Source organism: Calidris pugnax, unplaced genomic scaffold (genome assembly GCF_001431845.1).
Source record: "Calidris pugnax isolate Ruff unplaced genomic scaffold, ASM143184v1 scaffold24, whole genome shotgun sequence".
NCBI classification, from domain to species: Eukaryota; Metazoa; Chordata; class Aves; order Charadriiformes; family Scolopacidae; genus Calidris; species Calidris pugnax.
The window spans coordinates 39,787,828-39,810,780 of NW_015090922.1; the positions used below are offsets into that span (position 1 = coordinate 39,787,828).

Genomic DNA, 22,953 nt, shown 5'->3' on the forward strand with positions numbered 1-22,953 from the left:
CGACACACCACCACACGACACAGCCATTCAACGAGCGCGTCTGTAACCAAACCCATCCGTCTCTGCCGGCGGGTGGCTGCCTGAAGTGCTATTATTAGCAGGCAGGTGATGTCATGGAGCGTGTCATGAGGCCAGCCAGGGAATCCCCGCTGAAGATGGATGGGCAAGGGGTCGGGAGGGGTGGATGTTGGGGGGGGGACAGACAGAGGTGCCCCCGCTCTTGCGCCCGCCCCCGGGGGGGTCCCACGGCAGGCAGCGCCCCCCAGCCCAGCCCAACCAGGGCACTGGGTTCGTGCTGTGTAAATTATCTTCCCAGCGTGGCGGCTGGCTGCTCGCTCTCAAGTATGTGAATGTACTTAACCTTCAGTAACCTTCCCATTGTTTACTTTAGAGTATACATTTGTAGCTTCTGGCAAAAGGTAGGGATATCCTAGAGAGCGTGTCAGGCCTCATATTAATGGAGTTTCAAGAGGTTGCATTCTTTTTTCTTTTTTTTTCTTTCCTCAAGGGAAAAAATTACTGGCAAGAGAAAGATTTTTTTTTTTTTTATGTAGTGCTGGGAGGTATGGTTTAGTGATGATGCTCCTTGTTTGTTGTGTGGGTGTCTATTTTTGTCAGTTAGGTTGACGGTTGGACAAGATGACCTTTAAGGTCCCTTCCAACCTAGAAGATTCTGTGATTCTGTGATTCTGAGTAACGCTCAGCAGCTGGCCCTGATGTTAGCGGAGATTTCATGACAGCAAACCCGGAAAATTGTGCGCCCGCGTTGGAAAGAGGGAGCAGAGCGCGCCAAGAAGCGTGTTCCCTGCGTTTCCTTGGCAGCAGAGAAACAAGACTTGGGGAGGGGGGATGATGGCGGGCAGCGCCCCCCAGCCCAGCCCAACCAGGGCACTGGGTTCGTGCTGTGTAAATTATCTTCCCAGCGTGGCGGCTGGCTGCTCGCTCTCAAGTATGTGAATGTACTTAACCTTCAGTAACCTTCCCATTGTTTACTTTAGAGTATACATTTGTAGCTTCTGGCAAAAGGTAGGGATATCCTAGAGAGCGTGTCAGGCCTCATATTAATGGAGTTTCAAGAGGTTGCATTCTTTTTTCTTTTTTTTTCTTTCCTCAAGGGAAAAAATTACTGGCAAGAGAAAGATTTTTTTTTTTTTTAACTGCATATTTCTGTTCTGGTAAGTAAAGGGTCTCTCCTGAAAGCAGTACTTACTGCCATGCAGGCTTTGCATGGAAAAAGCCACGCTGGTGCTATAATTCCATGCTGCCGAGACGAACATGTGCCGTTGAGTGAATTGCAGAACCAGAGTTTGTAGGACCTCACCTTCTCAGTGACAAAGATGTTAATTTTATTTCATTTTGGATGGATTTTCTATTGTTAAAAGCATATTCTTACAAATCTGTTATGACACTTGAAAGACGAGTGTTCAAGATGTGGATGTGAGATGAAGAATTCAGTAGCTTTGCACACACAGATTTTTCCTGGACATCCCAAGTCTGCTGCAGCATCATGTAAGCAGAGATTACCTATTCTAAAAGAACATTGTTGTTTGTCTTCCTTCTTAATTATTTGTATACCGAAGCTTATAAAGCACTTTAAAAGGTACAGTTTCTATTTCAGGATGTCCACAATCAAAATTAAACATCTACCATAATAAAAACCCTGCAAGGATAGATGTAAAAATTTGAGAGAGCATCTTAGGAAATGTAAAATGTAAGGTGAAACATGAAAAACGAATGTGATTCTTTCTTACAGAGAAGAGGGTTTGTTTTCCTATTCTTTAACTAGAAAACATTGCAACAGCAATGTGTGTTAGTTGTGTGAGAGAACATAACTAGTTTGGATTTAACGTGTGTGCACGCAGGCACCTGTGTACACATGCTACATACAGAAATCTGTTTGAAGTACATTGCTTTGATGCAAAGTGAAGTGCTCAAAGGTTAGGAAATGCCAAAAGTGAGATAAAATCTTTGCAACCTTAATTATATTTCCTTGTGCGTATACAGTCCAATACTTTCTTAATCACGCAGTAACATTGAAATTTTTTTCCATGAAAAGTCCATGGCATTCAGTGCATGGAATAAACAGTGCTCAGTGAAGGAGGAGCTATTCAGTATTTTGTGATATCCTCACTTTTCAGTACACAGCCCTTACTTGTACCACAACCAGACTAGTTTTCAACCAGACTCAGAGTTATAAATTTACTCCTTGGCATTTCTCATCTTCATTACAAGTGTATTTGAGGGCTTTAAAAAGTAGTAATCAGTTTTTGCAACACCCATCTGAGAGGGAAATTAGTATGATTCCCATTCTACAGAAGAGGAACTGGGCTAACAACAAATTTACAACATGAGTATCCACTAATTCTGGGTGCCAGTTTTCTAAGTTTTGGCATGTATAGCCTTTTATATGATCTCATCTGTTGCTCTGCATGTTCTGCACAGCTGGAAAATGGCATCTCTGAACAGACTCTCTAAGAAAAGAACACACATCTAAGAACCTCTTGCAAAATTAATTTCACCCATAAGACCAGTATTGGACTCTTACCGGTATTGAACTCTCTGTCTCTTTATCCAGCTACTTATGGTTCTTCCCCTGTACTTTAACTCTCATTAGGAACATTTTCTGGGCTTTCTTGGTGTTCCCTGTTGTGTAGCACCACGTCCATCCAACTTCAGTCTTCTCAGATTCTGATCTGATCTCAGCAGCATCCATATCTCCTTTCCAGGTTTCCAGTCCCGTTGTCAGTCTCCTTCTATTGTCCTTTTCTTCTTCTATTCTCCTTTTCTGTTCAGAAACCAAATTACCTTGCCTTTGCTTGCCAACCTCCAGTTGTAACCATGAGAGCTTGTGTGCGGTGGCTTCCTGGCGATAGGTTCTCATGCTCAACTCCACATTCAAGACTGGCCAGATCAACCCGGGAGCTGAATTACAGTGAGAAATCAGTACAAACCTGAAATAAGTACAAATAGGATCTTCAGAAAACCGAGCAGTGAATGTATGACAAGCTAATAATCTCTACATATAAACAGATATTTTTCACAAATATCTGGGGGATAACAGAAGAGGTCCACATATTTTCAAAGGCATATTCTTAAAAAAAGCTGGATGGTTACAGCTGAAAATTTCCACAACAAAGTTAGTTTGAGGGGAGTATCCATCAGGATGACTTGCTGTTGATTGGTTGAAGTTTGGCAAAGGTACTGAAAAATTGTTTTAAAAAATTGTACCTGCTCTACCAACAGTTATTATTAGGACTACAAACATTTCTTACTATTTCTGAAGGAATGTGCTATTTACATTGATGCTATTACTAAAATATAGATGAAGTATTCAGTGGCCTGCAATTGTGTGACAGAAATAATTGTCTTTGTGGTTGCTTGTAGCTAATATCTGCTCTTAGGCTCTTCTTAGTGTCTGATGACCTAATCCAGAGATTGAAACACTTGCAGTCCCTATTCTGTAGAAGTGTCCCTGACCCAATGGAAGTCAAAAGCAACCTGTATTAACAAAGCAGTACCAGAAGCTTTGCACTTCTCAAGATAGCATTTGTCTTCCATTTTTTCAACTGTTTATAAGCAGTCATTTAAAAAGAGGCAGGGGAAAAATAAACAACCCTGTAGCCACCACCCAGCAGAAAGAAATTTGACTTGTAGCTTCTCAGTTGGGTATCTTCTTTTGCTTTTATATCTTTCCTTATCTAAGAAGATTATATACATTGTTATTCACAATAACAGTTCTATATTAATGAAGCCCATAAATACTGAAAAAATATTTTACTTGTTTTCTTTTGGTTTACTTTAGACAGGATCGAGTTCTTGCTCAGGTAAGATAGGGGAGAACTTAATTGATACTTGGTAGCCTTTCCTCATCTAAGAAGATTATATACAACATATTGTTATCCATAATAACAGTTCTATATTAATGAAGCCTGTAAATACTGAAAAAATATTTTACTTTTTTTCTTTTGGTTTACTTTAGACAGGATCATGTTCTTGCTCAGGTAGGATAGGGGAGAACTTAATTGATACTTGGTAGTCCACCGTAAGAGAAATATACAGGGTTAGACAATATATTTTACAGTAAGTATATGGGTACACTAAGATGTTTATTTACATGTTACTAATATAACAAGATGGTATGTGACAATGTGTGGCTTAACTCAGAAAAGCTTTCTGGCTTTTTAGAAGTCATCTAGAATTGTATTTAAAGCTCAAGGGCAGGAGAATGATCCGGGCTCACTCAGGGTCTTATATACAAAGGGCTTGTTATATGCGAACATGATGATTTTTTTTTATTATCATATGGATTTGTTTTATTATAGCACTAAAGCCTTCAGTCAACTGTAGCATTAGTTGTCGCAAATGTTGTTGTTCCTGTATTAATGCAATCAGAGAGCTTTTCTTAAAACTTTTTTTGAACCTCATTAGTATGGGAGCATAATCCAAACATGCCTCGGAAAGCTGAGGGCAAGAACAATGTGGTCTACACAATGTGGATTTTATATATGCACTTGCTACTGAGACCGATTTCCAGATAGTGGAACATGTGTTACAGATATAAATGAAACACATATAAAAAAGGTGTTCTTCAGTTAAAAACAAGCTCTGCCTGTCAAGATGATGAGTGTTCTAGGATTCTGAGTCAATTATAAACTACTTTCTCTTTCACACACAGAAGAAAAGCCCATACTGCTTGTTCCAGCTTTCCCTCTAACAGTAATTTATAAAGTTTCGGTAATTAGTTGCTGAACTTAGATAGTCAGGCACTATAAAATGCTTACATGACAGTTCATAAAAAAGAAGGACCTCTCAAGCCAAAGACATGTCTTCTTGAGTGTATTAGACTTGTGAATTTTTTCTTTTGGTAATTTTTTTTCCCAATTTCATCTAAATATTTGAATCCTGCAAGTTCTCCTTGGGTGGGATTTCTACTGCAAGACCAATCAGATCCAAGGCTTAGACGTTTTTATGAATTGCCACTTCCCAGCTTCTAAACCAGAAAACTACTCCATCAGGTCTTTGGGGTTGAGGGTTTTTTCTCCTCAGTAGTCACATGAAAAGAATAACTTCAGTATCTACCTTAAAAGACTTGTCTGGATGTATTTTATCATTAGCTTATATGATTTATTCATTTAATGGCCTTATTACTGCTCAGTCTCATCAGAATAGAACAGTACACCCTTTTCTACACTTGTGGCCGTATCAAGAATACAGCTGTTCACCACGTTTAAGGAGGGCAGTAGTGCAGGTTCTCTTATTGCTCTCTGAGATCTCAACATAGAAGTTTTTGCAGATGAAATAAATGCTTTGCAGAATTGACCGGGTCTTGTTACATATGCTCTACAATGACTCTAACTATATTTTGTTAAGATGTCCATGGCTATTTTTACAATTTTATTAGCAGTGTTAGCTGTAGCCTCCTGTTCAGATTCTGCTTTTGGTGATTGCTTTCTTCTTATCCCCGATGGCCTTTTGCGTTTCTTAAATATGATCTTTTGCCATGCTGTCTCGAAGATGGCATAGGGTTTCAGTGTGCCACTAGTCATTTGCCATGTTTCACCATGGAAATGTCTGCCTTTTAGTGGTAAATGAAATTACAAATTTATATTAATATACCAGTTTAAATTTGTGACAAAATGCTTCTGGCTGAAGTCTGCCTTATAAACATATGTGTTGTGATAGTGATTATATAAAGAAGCTGTCCCAAAGAACAACCTTCATTTACTGTGTTGTAAACTATAGACAATTAACTTTGTATCTCTGACCTCTGATTTAAATGATCCTTCATCTAGATGATTTCTATTCATGTTGCTTCAGGCAGCAGATTAAATTCATAGTTCTAGGAAAGATGATGTCTATTACTGCACAGCATATCCTGATCTCAGAGGATTTGGGGAAGTTATAAAGTACTGAGATGCATGGCATAAGCAGGCTTGTGGGGGAAAGAACCGGTTTCCTTGATGATTATTATTTCCACAGGAATTTGGCTGCTACCTTTTAATATTTCTTTTTTTTCTTTAATTTCCCAGCTAATTCTGGTTCCTTGCAAGGCCCACAGACTCCACAGTCTACTGGTAGTAATTCCATGACAGAAGTGCCAGGCGATTTGAAGCCCCCAACACCAGCATCAACACCTCATGGACAGATGACACCTATGCAGGGTGGCAGGTATGAAAAAGGCCTTTGCTTCATTTGTTGTTGGGCTGTAGCTCCACCACAGTTTTATGACAGTCTTTCACTTTCCCTAGTGCTCGGGCATTAATCTGATTCAGTCATGAACCAGTCAGACCCTTAAAAGCAGCAGAAAATGACTTCATTTTGGGGGGGAGAAAGGGGAAGGGAGGAAGGAGTGCAAGTAGGGGCATATGAATATGTGAAGAGTGGGAAGGAAGGTGGAACCCAGCAGCACCAGCTCAGAACCACAACCTTCCTTTCCTTGCTTACCCTGTTCTCCGCTGGTATGCACGTCCAGACATTCATGCTCAGGAAGGGGGAATGTGTGGTTTTAAGGTTTTACTAAAATTAAAATTATGAAAAGCATATATAGTAACAGTGGGTGAGATAGCAGAGGATTCAACTAGATGGACTAAGAGATCCCTTTCAGTTCTATGTCCTGTAAGTCACGTAGACTGGCTTAATCTGAAGTGAAGCCTTCTCACCATTCATTAGGGATCCTTAGCCCACTGAAGTCCAGCAAAAAGAGTTCTTGTTGACTTCAGCAGAAAAATAGCCGAGCTCTGAACTATGTACAGAATCACTCCGAACTTAACATACTTAGATTCTTTTTTTCTCCATCTGTAATACTGCAGAAAGGCTAGCAAGAACCTTTTTTAATCATCTTTAATTCAGTTTTCTTTCACTCTGTAGAAAGTTTTCTTTTGCATTAACAACAAATCTGATAGTTATCAGGGAAACTCCATTTTCCAAGCCAAATTTTTAAGGGCTTTAGAATAAAGCTGGCTGCAACCATAAAAGTTAGTGCCTCTCCATAACAGTAAATGGTATTTGTGAGGTAAATCAAGTGTTGCTGTTTAGTCTTTCCTATAGTAGGAGAGCAATGGTGTGCTTGGTAAATTTGAAAGGTAATAAATATGAAACTGATAAAAAGTAATACTACTTTGACACAGCATATAATTAACCTCTGGAGCTTACTGCCTTGGGCTTAGTAAAATTTCAGAAAGATTTAGACTTTTATATGAGTAATAGGAACACGCACAGTTGAATTAGATTAAAACCTCTGATCTTTAAAGTAAGTAGCCAGATAAGCTTGGGGAAAGAAATGGGTAGATTTGTTTTAACGATCGTCCATTGTGGAAGTTTTTTGCATCTTCCTCAGATGTATCCTGCACAGATCACCACCACAGCATCGTGGGCTTGGTGTATTACAGTGCAGTCTGTTGTCACAGTTCTTACGAATACGTGATGATGTTAATGCCTCCTTTTTCTCATCTGCTAGAAACAGCGCAGTCAGTGTGCACGATCCCTTTTCTGACGTAAGTGATTCAGCGTTCCCGAAGCGAAACTCCATGACGCCAAACGCACCGTACCAGCAGGGAATAAACATGCCAGATATGATGGGAAGGATGCCATATGAGCCCAATAAAGATCCTTTCGGTGGAATGAGAAAAGGTATTTTCTTTGCAGGAGCTTAACCGTTCTTCCCTACTTCTACGTAATCAAGATGCTCTAGTTGTCAGAATGAGCTTTTTTACTTCGCTCATTTGCTAAAATGGTACCCTTGTAGCAAACACAGAGGGGCCGTGCAATTGTGGTTCATTCTGGTTATATTTTCTCCTCTCACAGTCACACTGTTTATTTTAGACTTAACAGAATCCTAAAAATGCTTGTAGGAATACATTTCAGGAAGTGGCATAAATTCATAGGGTTAGATTTTGTGCGACGCCGTGTGTTTCTTGAAGGGGGTCAGCTACTCTGCAAATCAAATGCTGTACTTCAGTGGTAGGATGTGAAGCACTGAAGCAGCATTCCTCATTGTAGCGAGGCTGAACTGGGAATTCATTGTGTTGAGCTGAGCAAGTCTCCTAATGCTCTCTGTCTCAGTTTACATATCTTTCAGAATAGGAAAGCTGATTTTTTTCTCACTTGGAACAGCCCCTGACAAAAGGTGATAAACACACTCAAAGTTTGTTTATTTTTAGAAAGCAAGAATTAATGTCAAATCTGACTGTTGTCCTTTTGGGCACTTAACCTACAGATGGTTTTGTGGGTATTGTAAAATGCGCTTAAAATTAATCCATCTTGCATGCCTCATGTATAGTACAGTGGGAGGAAAGAACACAAGCAGGGCTCACAGTGGCTGCAAAGAGAAGAGCAGAGGAAGAAAATGAAATTAAGAAGGCAAAAACTGAAAGGGAGCAAGAGGGAGGAATGGGAAGAGGTCCAGAAATCAGGGGAAAAAAGATATGTAATGAAATGGGGAGATGCTTTAAAAGAGAGGGTTAATCTGATGTGACTTTTTTTTTTTTTAACCTTCCCTTTAAATCCTTTTGCCTGGAGTATGGACACTAGCATAACACTGTTGGAGGAAGATAAAACCCTCTCTGCCTTAGATTCGCTTTTGGTTTTACATCCTTGTGAGATTAAGTGGGTTTATTGCACTTTGTCATGCATTTCACATTTATCCCGTCAAAACAGAAATGTCTCTGTTCAGTATCTACTATGAGGGACTAAAGGACAGAGTCTCTTCTTCTATTTGCTTTGGGATTTATATCTGATAATAGTGGTCAACATGCCTTTTCTTGGATCCGTAGAATATGCCCATCCTGCTCTAGAAGCAGCATTAGGGAACAGTAGCCTTTCCATAACTAAATTATAGTATGCATGTGTGTATGAGGGCTTTATGGAAAAAAAAGAGCCTGATTCTGACAGCTTTGTAATACAAAGGAGATTAGCTTTTATGTGTTTTGTAAGGTTTATGTTTGCATTCATATTTAGCATTGTTTGGGGTGAAAAGAACAAGAGCAAATTCATCTTCAGCTGTGAAGTTGCCTTGTGCCCGGTGAGCTCAGTTCCATAGGATGAGATTACTTTCCTCACTTGCAGCTCCTTAATATTATAAACCATTGTCTTGGTAGTGGTGCTGCTTCATGTGTTTTCATCAGACCCCGGAGAGCTTGTCAGACACCAGTTAATTCTCCCTGGCAGTGTTAGAGATCTGAGCATTATTTTAAAATACATCATTTAATAGAAAGATATCTTCAAACACCCAGCATAATATATTTAATTTCCCTTACTGTTGCAGTGCCTGGAAGCAATGAGCCTTTCATGACCCCTGGACAGATGCCTAACAGTGGAATACAAGATATGTATAACCAGAGTCCATCTGGAGCAATGTCCAACATGAGCATGAGCCAGCGACAGCAGTTCTCGTATGGAAGCGGCTATGACAGGAGGTGAGTCAATCTGCAGGAAAAAGCAAAGCCCATTAGTGAAAATTATCCTCTCTCTCCCCTTCTCATTTTCCCCTTGCACCTTGCAGAGAACACAGCAGCCCACATTTCCTACAGCATCTTACCAAATCACTGGGAGTCAAACCACAGTAATGACCAAGTTTAGCTGCTCATTGATATTAATAAGGAGGAATTGTCACACCTTAGAAGTCACTCAAGCTGCAGCAGATCAGGACATGGGTGTGTTTGTCAGCTGCCTTTAGCTGGTGGCTGGGCTGGGCTGTGATGGTATGAAGTAGCACTTTGGTTAGTCTTGTGGCCATGCTTTCACTTAAATAGTTGTTGGGCTTTTTATGAAAAACAAAATGCACAACCTAAGCAGGTCTGGTTTGTGGTCTTACGGAGAATTGCCTTTGGAGAGTCTGGAGTCTGTTGTCTGAGCTGTAGGGGCATCAGTCTTGCTGTGCATCCATCAGTGCCCTCATAAGCTTGTCTTCCAGGGAAGTGCACAACATAAATTTGGTCCTCTTTTGTTTATCCCAGGAAAGGTTTTGGGGAAAAAAAAATCAGTAAAATCACTGATGTCTAAGCATTGGTATAGCAAGCAGAATGGTTTGGGAAAGTTTGGATTATATTTAGTATTCTGGTAGCTTTTGCAGCTCTGGCTGTTTTCCTATTTTTACTTTCATTAGGCTGTGTACTTTAGCTTCACTTTTTGTTTCCTGGTGGTAGCCAAAGTGGTGCAGTGTGGGTCCTTTCAGTGTAACAGTGGAGCAGTTTTCAGTCAGTAGTTCAAAGCAATACATGTGTAGGGTAATACAAGTGGAATCATGTTGTTCAGCAGGTCACGTTGCTGGGGAGCCAGTGAGAGTCAGGGTTCCAGTGGAAGGTGATAAGTCAAGAGAATGTTTCCTTTAAGGGGAGTGTTTTGTTTTATTTTGTTGGCAATTTTGGAGAGTAAGTGCTTTTTACAGAATGAGGTTTCCTTTGTCATTTTTTAGGTCGGATCATGGGCTGGGTCCTGAAGGCAGTATGGGACCACCTGGTCAAAGCAACATGGTGCCTTCAAACAGTGACCCAAGCATGTACTCTCCTAATCATTACCCTGGCCCACAAAGGTGAACACTGATTTCTCTGTTTGTAATATCTGCAGTAACAGCTAACAAGTGCTAGCAGCCTCTGTGAGAGCACATAGACAGAATATGTGGCCTCTTAGTGTGTTACTTCTGTTTTGTCTGTTCTTATTTAGGCTTTCACCGTTGGTTCAGTTTATGGGGAAGGGGTGGAGGCTTGGGTGAATAGGTTGCCTTTGTGTAGCCATCGAATTGGAGAAGTTAGAAAAGGAGTATACATCCTACCTTGTGGATCTCCCTGCCAACGCTGAACGAGGACATATCTTACAGGCCCAATTTCTCCAGAGCAGCATTAAATGACACCAGTTCTGAAGCTTCCACAACTTCACCTGGCTTGTGGTCATCCTGTGGCTAACAGATTCAACGTGTAGAAAGTGTTCCCTTATGTATAAAATACCTTTGCTCACTTTATCTTTGTACCATCTAGGACAACTGTAGACAATTCCCATCAGTTATATTGTTCTTTAACTGGCGTTAGGTAATTTCTCTCCATCCATGTCATCATTTTAGGAGACGCTGAACAGCTATTGCATTCACTCTGGTCAACTCTCAAAAAATGTGAGAGTTTTCTATGCTTTTGGAAAAATTAGGTGCCATTATTTTTTTTAACGTGTCAGGTTCCCCAGTCCTCTGTTTCCCTGACTCTCCCTGATATACTCCTTCCATAATTATACTCAAATTATAGACGTATTCTCACTGGTAGTGTACAGAGAGGAATTACTGACATATTGGTCTGCAATACAGTGTTATTTATCCTTCCAAGTACTTCATTTCAGCAACCTAAATTTCACTCAGATGTGATAAAAATATTGCAGTTGCACTGTAGTGCTCCTCAGAGGTCTTAAAGGCCACAGGTAAGTTTCCAAGTGCAATACAACTCTGCCTCGTATGTGTATGCTTCATTATGTAGCTTTAATTAAAAATGACATGAGCATTAGCAAAATTATGAGTACTGTTTTTACCAGTAATGATGCATTTAAATGTGACATATTGTAATGAAATTTGCACTCCCTTTCTGTGACTATCATCAGACTAAAATCATGATTTCACTTTAAATTGGAAGTTAACTATTGATTAGATTCTTAAATAATCCAGAAAGTAGCTTGCTTGCAGATTGACTTCTCAAAACACACAAATTTTGACTTGCAACCTTTGAGCTGTACATCGGATACTTTTCCACCTAAGATGTGTTTCCAGTGGCTGCAGCTCTTTGCGGACCATACCCTGTTCCCGTTCCTGACTGCTACCTCTAAATCCTTCTGTTGTTTCTTCACTGCTCCTCCTTTCTTCTATCTGCTTTATCTCTTTCCTTCCACCACCAGCTCCAGCAGAGCTTGCTACATCAGGCTCAGGACCATACCACACTGTACCTTCACCTTGTTTCCAAATGGCAAATATCTTCAAGGCGCCAGATCATCAGGGTACTTTGATTTCCTGGTGGCTTGGAAATTCCAGCAGCTCTAAGTGTTGATTTGAATGCTTCATTTTAGGCATGAACCATATGGGCAGCAGTATCCAGGACAAGGACCTCCCTCAGGACAGCCACCATATGGAGGACATCAACCTGGAATGTATCCACAGCAGCAGGTAGGAGAGGAGAAAACAGCTATTTTCATTACATTTGTTTAATAATGTCACCCCAAAATTCTGTATACATTCAAAAATTTGTTGATACAATGTATGTCTTTTGGCACAGAGGAGCACTGTAGTTCTGGTCGAAATCACAGCCCATATGGATAAGCAGTGTATGTGCAGCTATAGGAAAATGTGTTCATTACACTGGAAGAGTGTAAATTTTAACAGATGTTCTGTGGCTTTGGATGTGTATCAAGTGATTGTCCCAAGTTAATAGCCAGCAGACTGGGAAAGTATCATTCGTAGGCTAGTGAAGAGATGCTGCCCCAATTGCAGAAACAAATAGGAAAGCTGTTTGGATGGCAGGTTGAAGGGTCTTAATGTCATGCAGCCAAATGAACCCAGCAGAAAACTGGAGGAAAGGAAAACGTGTAGCACTCTCAATTCCTTAAAATGCTGTGGTGGGTCATATGAGATACCTGTCTTTAATATATAGATCAGATGGCATATGCCCCACGTGTTATCTCTAGGATAATATGGTACAAATACATGAGAGAGAACATTATTAGTGTTAAAAATAGTTCAAATACTTGTACATTCCAGTCTCCCTCACTGTGTTATAACTTTTAAAATACAAATTATATTAATTGATAAGGTTTTTTTGTTAGGTGTATCATTAATACCTTGTGGACAAAAACCCATCTTCGTAAGACACTAGCAAAATTCCACTGACTTCAACACATCCGAGTTTGATCCTGCATGTTATTAATTTCTAGTCATAGAACTATCATAGAATCATAGAATTGTCTAGGTTTTAGCTTCCAAAATAGAAAGCATTTCATTATACTATAAAATATAAGCTAATTTTCAGCCAATTTCAGATAGTCCTTTTTAGTTTGGGATAATTTCACCGGAAAATTTGGTGGCGGGGAGGAACCTAAAATATATCTTAGGTTGTGCTGTACTGAAAATGTATATAAATTTCAATTTCAGAATTTCTTGCTTATCTCTTTGGTTAATAACTTCTCTAAAATAGCACAATCAAAAAAACATTTTGTTGTTCTTTATGATGAGCATATGCTATCAGTCTAGGTGATTTAGTGGGAAAATTGCAAAGATACATAACAGAACAGTTCGTGATATTCCATGCTAACATATGCAGGAAATATATTAACTACATGTTCATTTTAGCAAGGAGACAGCTAGAATTTGTAAAAATATATTTGACCCCGTCCTTAGTGCTGTTTATATGGTTTGTACGATGACTCCTGAATGCAAAATGCATTAATGCAAAAAAGCAGTGAAGAATGAAGGGCAAGGATCCTGGCTGGCCTCGGCCTCTCCCTCCCACTCCCAGAGGATTCCACTCCTTCATTTAGCTAGAGATTAGGTTGCCACGAGCTTATTTTCAATTCCCTAAATCTCCCTCTGTACTGGTACAGGAGGAATATGAAAAATGGTCCTTTCGAAGCTTCATCTTCCACCTGAAGGTTAGGGAATGACCTGGGAAGTAGGTGCTTGGAGCATGAATTCCTGGGGCTAATGAAGCACTTCGAGCCAGGTTTTTCAACTCCTGTACCCCAAGAGCTATTATGCAGGAGGTGACCTGTGTTGGTGTCTTTTTATCTTCTGCGAGGTCTCAGAATTACACATCCCTGGATGTGTGGAAAGAGACACACATTGAGCAGCCTCAGTCTTCTGCCCAACCTTGATGCAGGAGGGGCAGTTCAGGTGCATCACTGTCCGCAGCACTGGGTACCATCAGGAATGTTGCCACTACATACACAAGAGTTCTGAACCACTTTTTAAAAGACACACACTTCATTCCCAAGTGTCTACTTTAAGCACCCTGAGTCCCTGTGGCAAAACAAACACCACCTTTTTAGGTGTGGCAACTGCCAAGTCAATTCTTAATCTATAAATTGGCCCCAGGGGTGGAATTTACTACAGCAAGTAGTTTACATAAGGCTGAAAATAAGTATTTCTCAGATAGCCAGACAGCTCTATAGCAAGTTAAAGGAAAAATACTTTCATGCAATACAGTAGTTGTGGTTTTATGTGCACCAAAGTTGGAAGATGAGTTTATGAATCCCAGAGCTGTTTTAACTGACCCATATTGAATACATACAGAATTTTATTTGATCCTAACTCCAGTACATTAGTATACATTGTGCAATGTGACTGAGCTACAGTTTCCAGGGGAGCTGTAACTTTGAATTTGCCATAGATCATATATCCAAAAATCACCCATTTAATTCACATTTTTTGCTTCAGAGCACTCAGTGTGGTTTGAACTGTGGAACAAACTCCCACAGGAACTAAGGACCACTGCAAACCTTACCACCTTCCCCTCAAACTGCAACATGTCTTTTTTTGTTCTGCTGTCTTAAACATAAATATATACAAGCTTGTATGATTTAAAAACAACTCCGATCCTCCCAGGGTAAAACAGCTTCCTTCACACAACATTCCCCACTCGAGAGGGTGAGAAACAAAGAGGGAATAAACCATAGGTGGCAGCTGTTAGTTACATTGTTTAATTCATTACTGATCAGCAGGGTAAGAACCTGCATAAACTAGCATAGAGCCTTTGGATGTGACCATTTGCTGTAATAATCTCACAGTAAATTAAATGTCATTAGAATGATTTGGGAAAGAGGGATGCTTGCCCAAACAGGACCGTGTTTCTGGGAATTACACAGAGGAGCAAATGCAGCAGTATGTTTTCTCCTACTAACAAATTTACTGTGTGTAGCCTATGCCCTGTTGTAAGAGCCAGTGTTTCAGACATGCATGCTTGCAGCATATCTTGTTATTTTAAGAGATTATTCATTGCTTGTCTCTGGAAAACATGCATTGAGTGGTTTTGAAATTTTTTTTAAGATTTTTCTTCTTTGTAGGCTAAGCATAAAAAAGAAGTGAAAATATTTTAGTTGGTGGGGACCGTTGCCTTTTCATGCATGTCTGAAATGACCAGTGGTATTTAATCTGACAGACAGGAAAGGAAAGGGAAAGGGAGAAAGTGAGTGCAAGCGTAAGAAAATCTAGCCCAAGGATAAGTTTCCTTTTAGTTTCAAGTTCTAAGTGCAGCAAAAGCAAGGTTTAAAAAGAAAGCACTGGATTGAGCCTAACCCGTAGCACTGCACGCCTGACTCTGGATCCCTCTAGAACTGGGCACCTTCATCTTTTTAAATGAGCTTTCAGCCAGTATGTTTATATTGGGTATGGAGTAAAACTGACGCATCTTCTTTCCAAAAATTTTTTTCAGAATTATAAACGACACATGGATGGCATGTATGGGCCTCCAGCCAAACGCCACGAAGGAGATATGTATAACATGCAGTATGGCAACCAGCAACAGGAAATGTATAACCAGTACAGCAACGCTTACACGGGGCCTGACAGGAGGCCTATGCAGGGACAGTATCCGTATCCATATAACAGGGAGAGGATGCAGGGCCCAGGACAGATGCAGCAGCATGGAATACCTCCCCAGATGATTGGTGGCCCCATGCAGTCGTCATCCTCCAGCGAAGGTCCTCAGCAGAACATGTGGCCAACACGAAATGATATGCCTTACCCTTACCAGAACAGGCAAGGTCCAGGAGGCCCTGCGCAGGCCCCACCGTATCCAGGGATGAATCGCACTGATGATATGATGGTGCCTGACCAGAGGATAAACCACGAGAGTCAGTGGCCTTCTCATGTCAACCAACGTCAGCCTTCTTATATGTCATCCTCAGCCTCCATGCAGCCTATCACTAGACCTCCTCAGTCATCCTACCAGACGCCACCCTCTATGCCAAACCACATCTCTAGAGCTCCAAGTCCAGCATCCTTCCAGCGCTCTTTGGAAAACCGTATGTCTCCAAGCAAGTCTCCTTTCCTACCCTCCATGAAGATGCAAAAGGTTATACCCACAGTCCCAGTGTCACAGGTCACGGGACCTCCACCCCAACCACCACCGATTAGGCGAGAAATCACCTTCCCCCCAGGCTCTGTAGAAGCATCCCAACCAGTCTTAAAACCAAGACGAAAGATTACCTCAAAAGATATTGGTAAGCATCAAAATGAAAGCCAAATACCAGAATAGGTTGGGAGAAAGGAACTTTGATTTTCTTTTACATTTTAAGACTACTTTGGAAAAAAACAGTTAGTTTTGGTAACAATAGTGTGATTGTCTTCAATAAAAATGTAATAACATATGCATCAGTGAGGATGATGGGTAAAACTTATCCCAGACAATTTGACATGAAATGAAAGCAGTATTTTATACGGAGACATGAAATCTCCAGAAACGCATTAAAAATGAAGCTTGTCTCAGATTTCCAAATCTGATGTTGAAAGGTCCTTCAGAATGTCTGTTAAATCACTAATACAACATTTAGCTGAGCAAAGCTTTCTGTGTTTTTGTTCCATGCTGTTCTGCTGCATAATTATAGTCTCTGCCTTTCCTGAATGGCCCGTTTATTCTTTCTCCCCCTGTTCTTTCCCAAGTATCTTCTGATCTTGAATTCCTGTTACATTTCATACATTCAGGTGCTCATAGTTCAAGTTTGCACACTCCTAACTCCTACCTTTATTTATCAATTACTTGGTTTAGTCAACTTCTCTAAGTTTGTCCAATTATTTTGGCTTCAGCCAAGTTAGGAAGAATGGGCCTGTTAAGATTTTTCTCCAGTATTAAGGCTGAGCAGCAGTTACAGAAAAACTGACCAGGACTAAGTGGTGAAAGCAGGGTCTGAACCAGTGTTTCAGTAACTATTTCATTTAAATTCTGCATCCCCAGAATGTTGCAGTTTAATCTTGCAGAACTCATTAATGGTCTCCAAGGATGCACTAATACTGTTTTACTTCTGCTCCTTTCTTTCTCCAGTAACTCCTGAGGCCTGGAGAGTGATGATGTCTCTTAAATCTGGTCTTTTGGCTGAAAGTACCTGGGCGCTAGACACTATTAATATTCTTCTGTATGATGACAGCACTGTCGCTACTTTCAACCTCTCTCAGGTAAGTGGGAAAACAATATACTTCTCAATTTTCTAACAAAAGATTAAAAGATTTAAAATTTGTTATAATTAACATAAATTTGAATATTGTGAAATTGAATATTTGAATATTGACTTCCCTTTTTTACGATTGGTAACAGCAAACAAGAAAAGATAGCTTTAGGTTGAACAGGGGAAATAATAAGACTGAAAGAAGGGTATCTGTTTTGGAAAGGAGCATGTAGAATTATCAAAATTTTAGCACTGACAGAAGTCTTATGTGTAAATTCACACTCATGACAGTACAAGGACAATCTGAGAAAACAGCAATACGTTAGTAATCTGGCTTAATTTGTGTTTCCATAAAAGGCTTTGCAAAAAAAGTATTAAATTGATTTGCAGCTGTCTTTTGGTGACGACTTGTCTTATTCAGTAGTTCCATACTAGGCTGTGGGATTTTTTATAATTGCTTGTTTTCTGTTTGGTTTCTTCTTCCAGTAAATTAAGTTTGCACAGGAATATCAGATTGACAATTTAAAGGCTAAAATCCACTGTCTGTCCACAGGATGCAAGTAACGCAGGATTTAACAGTGTGTGCCTCACTCCCTCTCAGTATTTTTCAGCCCTGCTCTAACCATTAGCCTATTAGGTGGTAGTAATAGATGGCATGCTGATAATGCACATAATCTAAAATTTGTACCAATTAAATATTCAGTTTCTCTGCTCCATTCATTCATTGGTTACTAATAGTGTAACTCATAATTTTTTAAATATAATGACCTTTTTTTTTAAATCCAGACACAAATGGTACATTTTATCCCACCTAACTTTAGAACTAGGGATATCTATAGCATGATTCATCTCATCCTGAAGCAGAAATCTAAAATAGGTCAGATGAATCATACCCTAGAAATGGCCTGTAAAAGACCATTGATTATAAAAGGAATCTAGACAATTAGGTTAGGTGTGCAACTGTTGTGGGTGTTTGAAGTTAAGTGAGGTGAATCTCCCCTGAATTCTATTAGAAATTGCATTAATGCAGCCTGTGCAAGTTGCACAGAATACCAGGCATATATTAAATATCTGTATTTTTGTCAGTTTTGCCTTGAACTCTATTTCCAATGGCAGTCAGGACTCCGTATGATGACTGATAATTCCTGCAGTTCATAAGCACGAGTTTGTTCTTAATTCTTCAAGGGTTTGGCAATCATAAGAGAATACAGAATACACAAAAGCATACACTTTGCTGAAAACCTGTTAGCCCACGATTAAAAAAAAATAATTAAAAGCCAGACAATCAGGCTGAATACATCATAACAGCAAAGATTTTTTAATAATCAAGCCACTGAGGGTAAATTATTACTGAGTCCAACTACTGCCTTTCCATAAGAAAGTGATTACAAGTTAATTAAGAGGATTAAACCTAAATGAAAACTGTTTCTGAAGGGTGACTTACAGCACCAGGCTCCAATAACATTAAATATTGCCAGGCAAAAATGGAACTATTCCAATAGAGTTGGTATAGTAATCTAGGATGTCAGCACCTAGACCCTGAACTGCAGATTCCTGCAGGACAGTTGGCTTTAGAGACTCTGAGACAGAGGAGGAGAGGAAGGACTGTAAACTTTAGGCATCTAATAAAAGTACAAATCAGAAAAACGAAGTGAGTTAGAAACTTCAGTACTCTGTACAGAGAATGAAGACTACTAGATACTTCCAAGGGGACAGAACAGCTAGGCTAGGTGTCTACTGTAGCTTAAAGGAGACAGATGAATAAAGTTCTGTACATCTTATAGCTGTTACAGCTTAAACAAACGGATCCATGATAGTTTGACATTATATACTGATTGGACAGATGCTCAAATAATTTCCTTTGATTAACTTCTGCCATGCAGGACCTAGCCACAAGGCCACAGCAGGAGGAGGGAAATATTCTCAGATGTATGCATCAGTGTTCCTAATACAATTCTGTGCAGACAAAAATATTTATCTGATTTCTATGTTCTTTCTTCTCCCCTTAGTTGTCTGGATTTCTTGAGCTTTTAGTAGAATATTTTAGAAAATGCCTGATTGACATTTTTGGAATCCTTATGGAATATGAAGTGGGAGATCCAGGCCACAAAGCACTTGATCACAAAGCAGCCAAGAAAGATGATAGCCAGTCCTTGGCAGAGGATACTGGAAAAGAGGAGAACGACGAATGTATTGACTATTTTGATGAAGATGAGGAGGACGGGGATGATGAAAAGGTAGAAGGGGAAGAAAAGAGCATTGTTTTTTCCACTCCTGGTGCCATTGCTGATCCAAGTGAGAGGCCAAAACAAGCCAGTAAATTTGACAAGCTGCCAATAAAGATTGTAAAGAAAAATAATCTATTTGTTGTTGACCGATCTGACAAACTTGGACGCGTTCAGGAATTTGATAGTGGACTTCTCCACTGGCAGCTTGGTGGTGGTGACACAACTGAGCATATCCAGACTCACTTTGAAAGCAAGATGGAAATTCCTCCACGCAGGAAAGCCCCTCCTCCCTTGAACTCTCCAAGCAAAAAGAAGGACCTCGAGGGGAAAGGTGAATCTGAGGAACAACAAGAAAAAAGTATAACAGCAACCATTGATGATGTCCTCTCAGCTCGGCCAGGAGCGTTGCCTGAAGACTCAAACTCTGGTTCCCAAACAGAGAGCAGTAAATTTCCCTTTGGGATCCATCAAGCCAAAAGCCACCGGAATATTAAACTGCTAGAGGATGAGCCAAGGAGCCGAGACGAGACTCCTCTATGCACCATAACTCACTGGCAAGACTCCTTGGCCAAACGCTGCATCTGTGTGTCAAATATCGTCCGTAGCTTGTCTTTTGTGCCTGGCAATGACACCGAAATGTCCAAACATCCAGGCTTGGTGCTGATCCTGGGAAAGTTGATCCTTCTTCACCATGAGCATCCAGAAAGAAAGCGAGCATCGCAGACTTACGAGAAAGAGGAAGAGGAGGACAAAGGGGTGGCCTGCAGCAAGGATGAGTGGTGGTGGGACTGCCTCGAGGTCTTGAGGGATAATACATTGGTCACATTAGCCAACATTTCTGGGCAGCTAGACTTGTCTGCTTACACAGAAAGCATCTGTTTGCCAATTTTGGATGGCTTGCTGCACTGGATGGTGTGCCCGTCTGCGGAGGCACAGGATCCTTTTCCAACCGTGGGGCCCAACTCGGTTCTTTCGCCTCAGAGACTTGTGCTGGAGACCCTGTGTAAGCTCAGTATCCAGGACAATAATGTGGACCTTATCTTGGCCACCCCCCCATTCAGTCGTCAGGAGAAACTCTACGCTACTTTAGTTAGGTACGTTGGGGACCGCAAAAACCCGGTCTGCCGAGAAATGTCCATGGCGCTCCTATCGAACCTTGCCCAGGGGGACACATTAGCAGCAAGGGCAATAGCTGTGCAGAAGGGAAGCATCGGAAACTTGATAAGCTTCCTGGAAGATGGGGTCACTATGGCCCAGTACCAGCAGAGCCAGCATAACCTCATGCACATGCAGCCTCCACCTCTGGAGCCACCTAGCGTAGACATGATGTGCAGGGCAGCCAAGGCCTTGCTGGCCATGGCTAGAGTGGACGAGAACCGCTCAGAGTTCCTTTTGCACGAGGGTCGTTTGCTGGATATCTCAATATCTGCTGTCCTGAACTCTCTGGTTGCATCTGTCATCTGTGATGTACTTTTTCAGATTGGGCAGTTATGACATAAGTGAGAAGCCAAGCATGTGTGAGTGGAGATTAGAGGGTCACATATAACTGGCTGTTTTCTGTTCTTGTTTATCCAACGTAGGAAGAAGGAAAAAAAAAAAAAAAAGAATCTTTGCTCCTCTGCCCCATTCACTATTTACCAATTGGGAATTAAAGAAATTATTAATTTGAACAGTTATGAAATTAATATTTGCTGTCTATGTGTATAAGTACATCTTTTTATTTTATTTTTTTTAACCAAAGTTGCTGTCTAGTACATTCAAAGGTCACACTTTTTTTTTCCATAGATTATCCTTTTCAATGTTCTTTTCCATGTTTGTATTGCATATTTTTTGGGAAGCGAACTAGTGACTTTTTAAAAAAATGTTATGGCAAACCATTGTATGATGGAAAAATCTCACCACTTTGAAACAAAAAGGTGAAAAATAACCAACATACCAAGTTCCTGTGTGTTTTATTTTTTCAAATAAGGAAAAAATAAAAAAAAACTTGTATACCATCACCCAAAGCTCTGTGCAATAGAAGATTCTAGTGATGTAGGTGTAGGGGATCAAGGAGGGTGTCAGTCAGTAGTCAAAATACAAAATGATACTGGTTTCTCCTCAGGAGAAATGGTTACATTAGGCTAGGAGCAAAACAAAACAAAAAAAGTCAAGTTAAAAGATTTTTAAACAAAACCTGATGATAAACATCAATTGCTTCCTCACCAGAACTGTCTTGTCTACATCTTTTTTTTTTGACCTTCCACAATGACAGTTCTTCACAATTCCTTTAATCATTTTTTAAAATATTTTTTTATTGCCTAAGGGCCGTGATGTATATAGAAGTTGTACATTAAACATACCCTCATTTTTTTTTTTTTTAGTACAAAGTTTTTAGTTTCTTTTTCATGATGTGGTATCTACAAAGTGATAGTAGAATTATTTTTTCTTTCATTTGGGCCATATCTCCAAAAAATAATAAAAAAAAAAAGAAAAAAGAAAAAACCCAACACAGAAAACCAACAACTGAGGGTAATGTACAAGTTTCTGTATGTATAAAGTCATGCTCTATTTCGGGAGAGCAGCCGATCACAATTTGCTTTATAAATCAAAGTGTGGAAATGGTTACGTATGGATTGATTTAAGAAAATGGTTACCAGTCTACAGACAAAAAAATATATACAGGAAAAAAAAAAAAGGAAGAAACACAACTTCAAAGATTTTTCAGTGACAAGAATCTGCATTTGTATTTCAAGATAATGTAGTTAAAAAAGAAAAAACTTGATGTAAATTCCTCCTTTTCCTCTGGCTTAATGAATTTCATTTATTCAGTATAAAATCTTTATATGTTCCACATGTTAAGAATAAATGTACATTAAATCTTGTTAAGCACTGTGATGGGTGTTCTTGAATAATGTTCTAGTTGCAGTGTGGGATATCGGAAAGCAAATTAATTACAAGAAAGAGCAATAATGATTATTCTCTTTCCCCTACTTTATTATTATGACCTTCAAAAATATTATGCTATTGTATTGCAGCAACTTGCTCTTCTTTTAGAAGAGCCTTCTCACATCACAGAGAAGTGTTTTTAATTATTATTTATAAAACCACGGAGCCTCAAAGGGGGAAGACATGGCTGGCAAATGATAGTTCTGACTATGCAGGTATCCAGTCTCCGTGCTGTGTTTGGGGGACTGAAGATGGATGTTAGAAAAAGTGACAAAAGATTTTGTTAAAGCAATAACCAACTTGAAGAAATTGATCTGTATTCACTACCTGTAATTCTCTCTGTTGGTTAAAGGTGCAAATACCCCAGTGATGTGGGTATTTAGAATAAACACCCACCCACTTCTGGATACTGTATGTGTCATTGCATACTTACATGGCCTCTCATCCTGGGAGTCCCCCATTAAAGTGGATCAGGCTTTAATAGAGCACATCCATCGTTATAATTGGTGGGAGATGGCCATTTCGGTTTCAGGAATTATCTGGTTTCAGATACATCCACTCTCACCTGGTGATACCTTGTTGCTGAATATTGTTCAAGCACTAATTTTTGCTATTTCATCTTGGATCATTGACTTTGTTAGTGTGATCATAAAAAGCTAATAATAATCAATTTCGCTGGAAT

The 22,953-nt window shown here is 39.9% G+C and overlaps 1 protein-coding gene across 6 annotated transcripts in view; it reads left to right on the forward strand.

Moving 5' to 3' along the window:
* Nucleotides 1-22,220, forward strand: part of ARID1B (AT-rich interaction domain 1B) — a 313,503-nt gene extending 291,283 nt beyond the window's left edge. For 5 of the 6 annotated variants that reach the window (XM_014950916.1, XM_014950919.1, XM_014950920.1 and 2 more), the window contains 7 exons: nt 6,030-6,168; nt 7,457-7,629; nt 9,263-9,413; nt 12,034-12,130; nt 15,387-16,176; nt 16,995-17,125; nt 19,125-22,220. In XM_014950916.1, coding sequence (XP_014806402.1) covers nt 6,030-6,168; nt 7,457-7,629; nt 9,263-9,413; nt 12,034-12,130; nt 15,387-16,176; nt 16,995-17,125; nt 19,125-20,837 — 3,194 coding nt within the window. In that variant the 3' untranslated portion in view covers nt 20,838-22,220. The remainder of the gene's footprint in view (nt 1-6,029; nt 6,169-7,456; nt 7,630-9,262; nt 9,414-12,033; nt 12,131-15,386; nt 16,177-16,994; nt 17,126-19,124) is intronic. The other variant, XM_014950921.1, reaches the window with a different exon arrangement.
* The last annotated feature ends 733 nt before the right edge of the window (nt 22,221-22,953 follow it).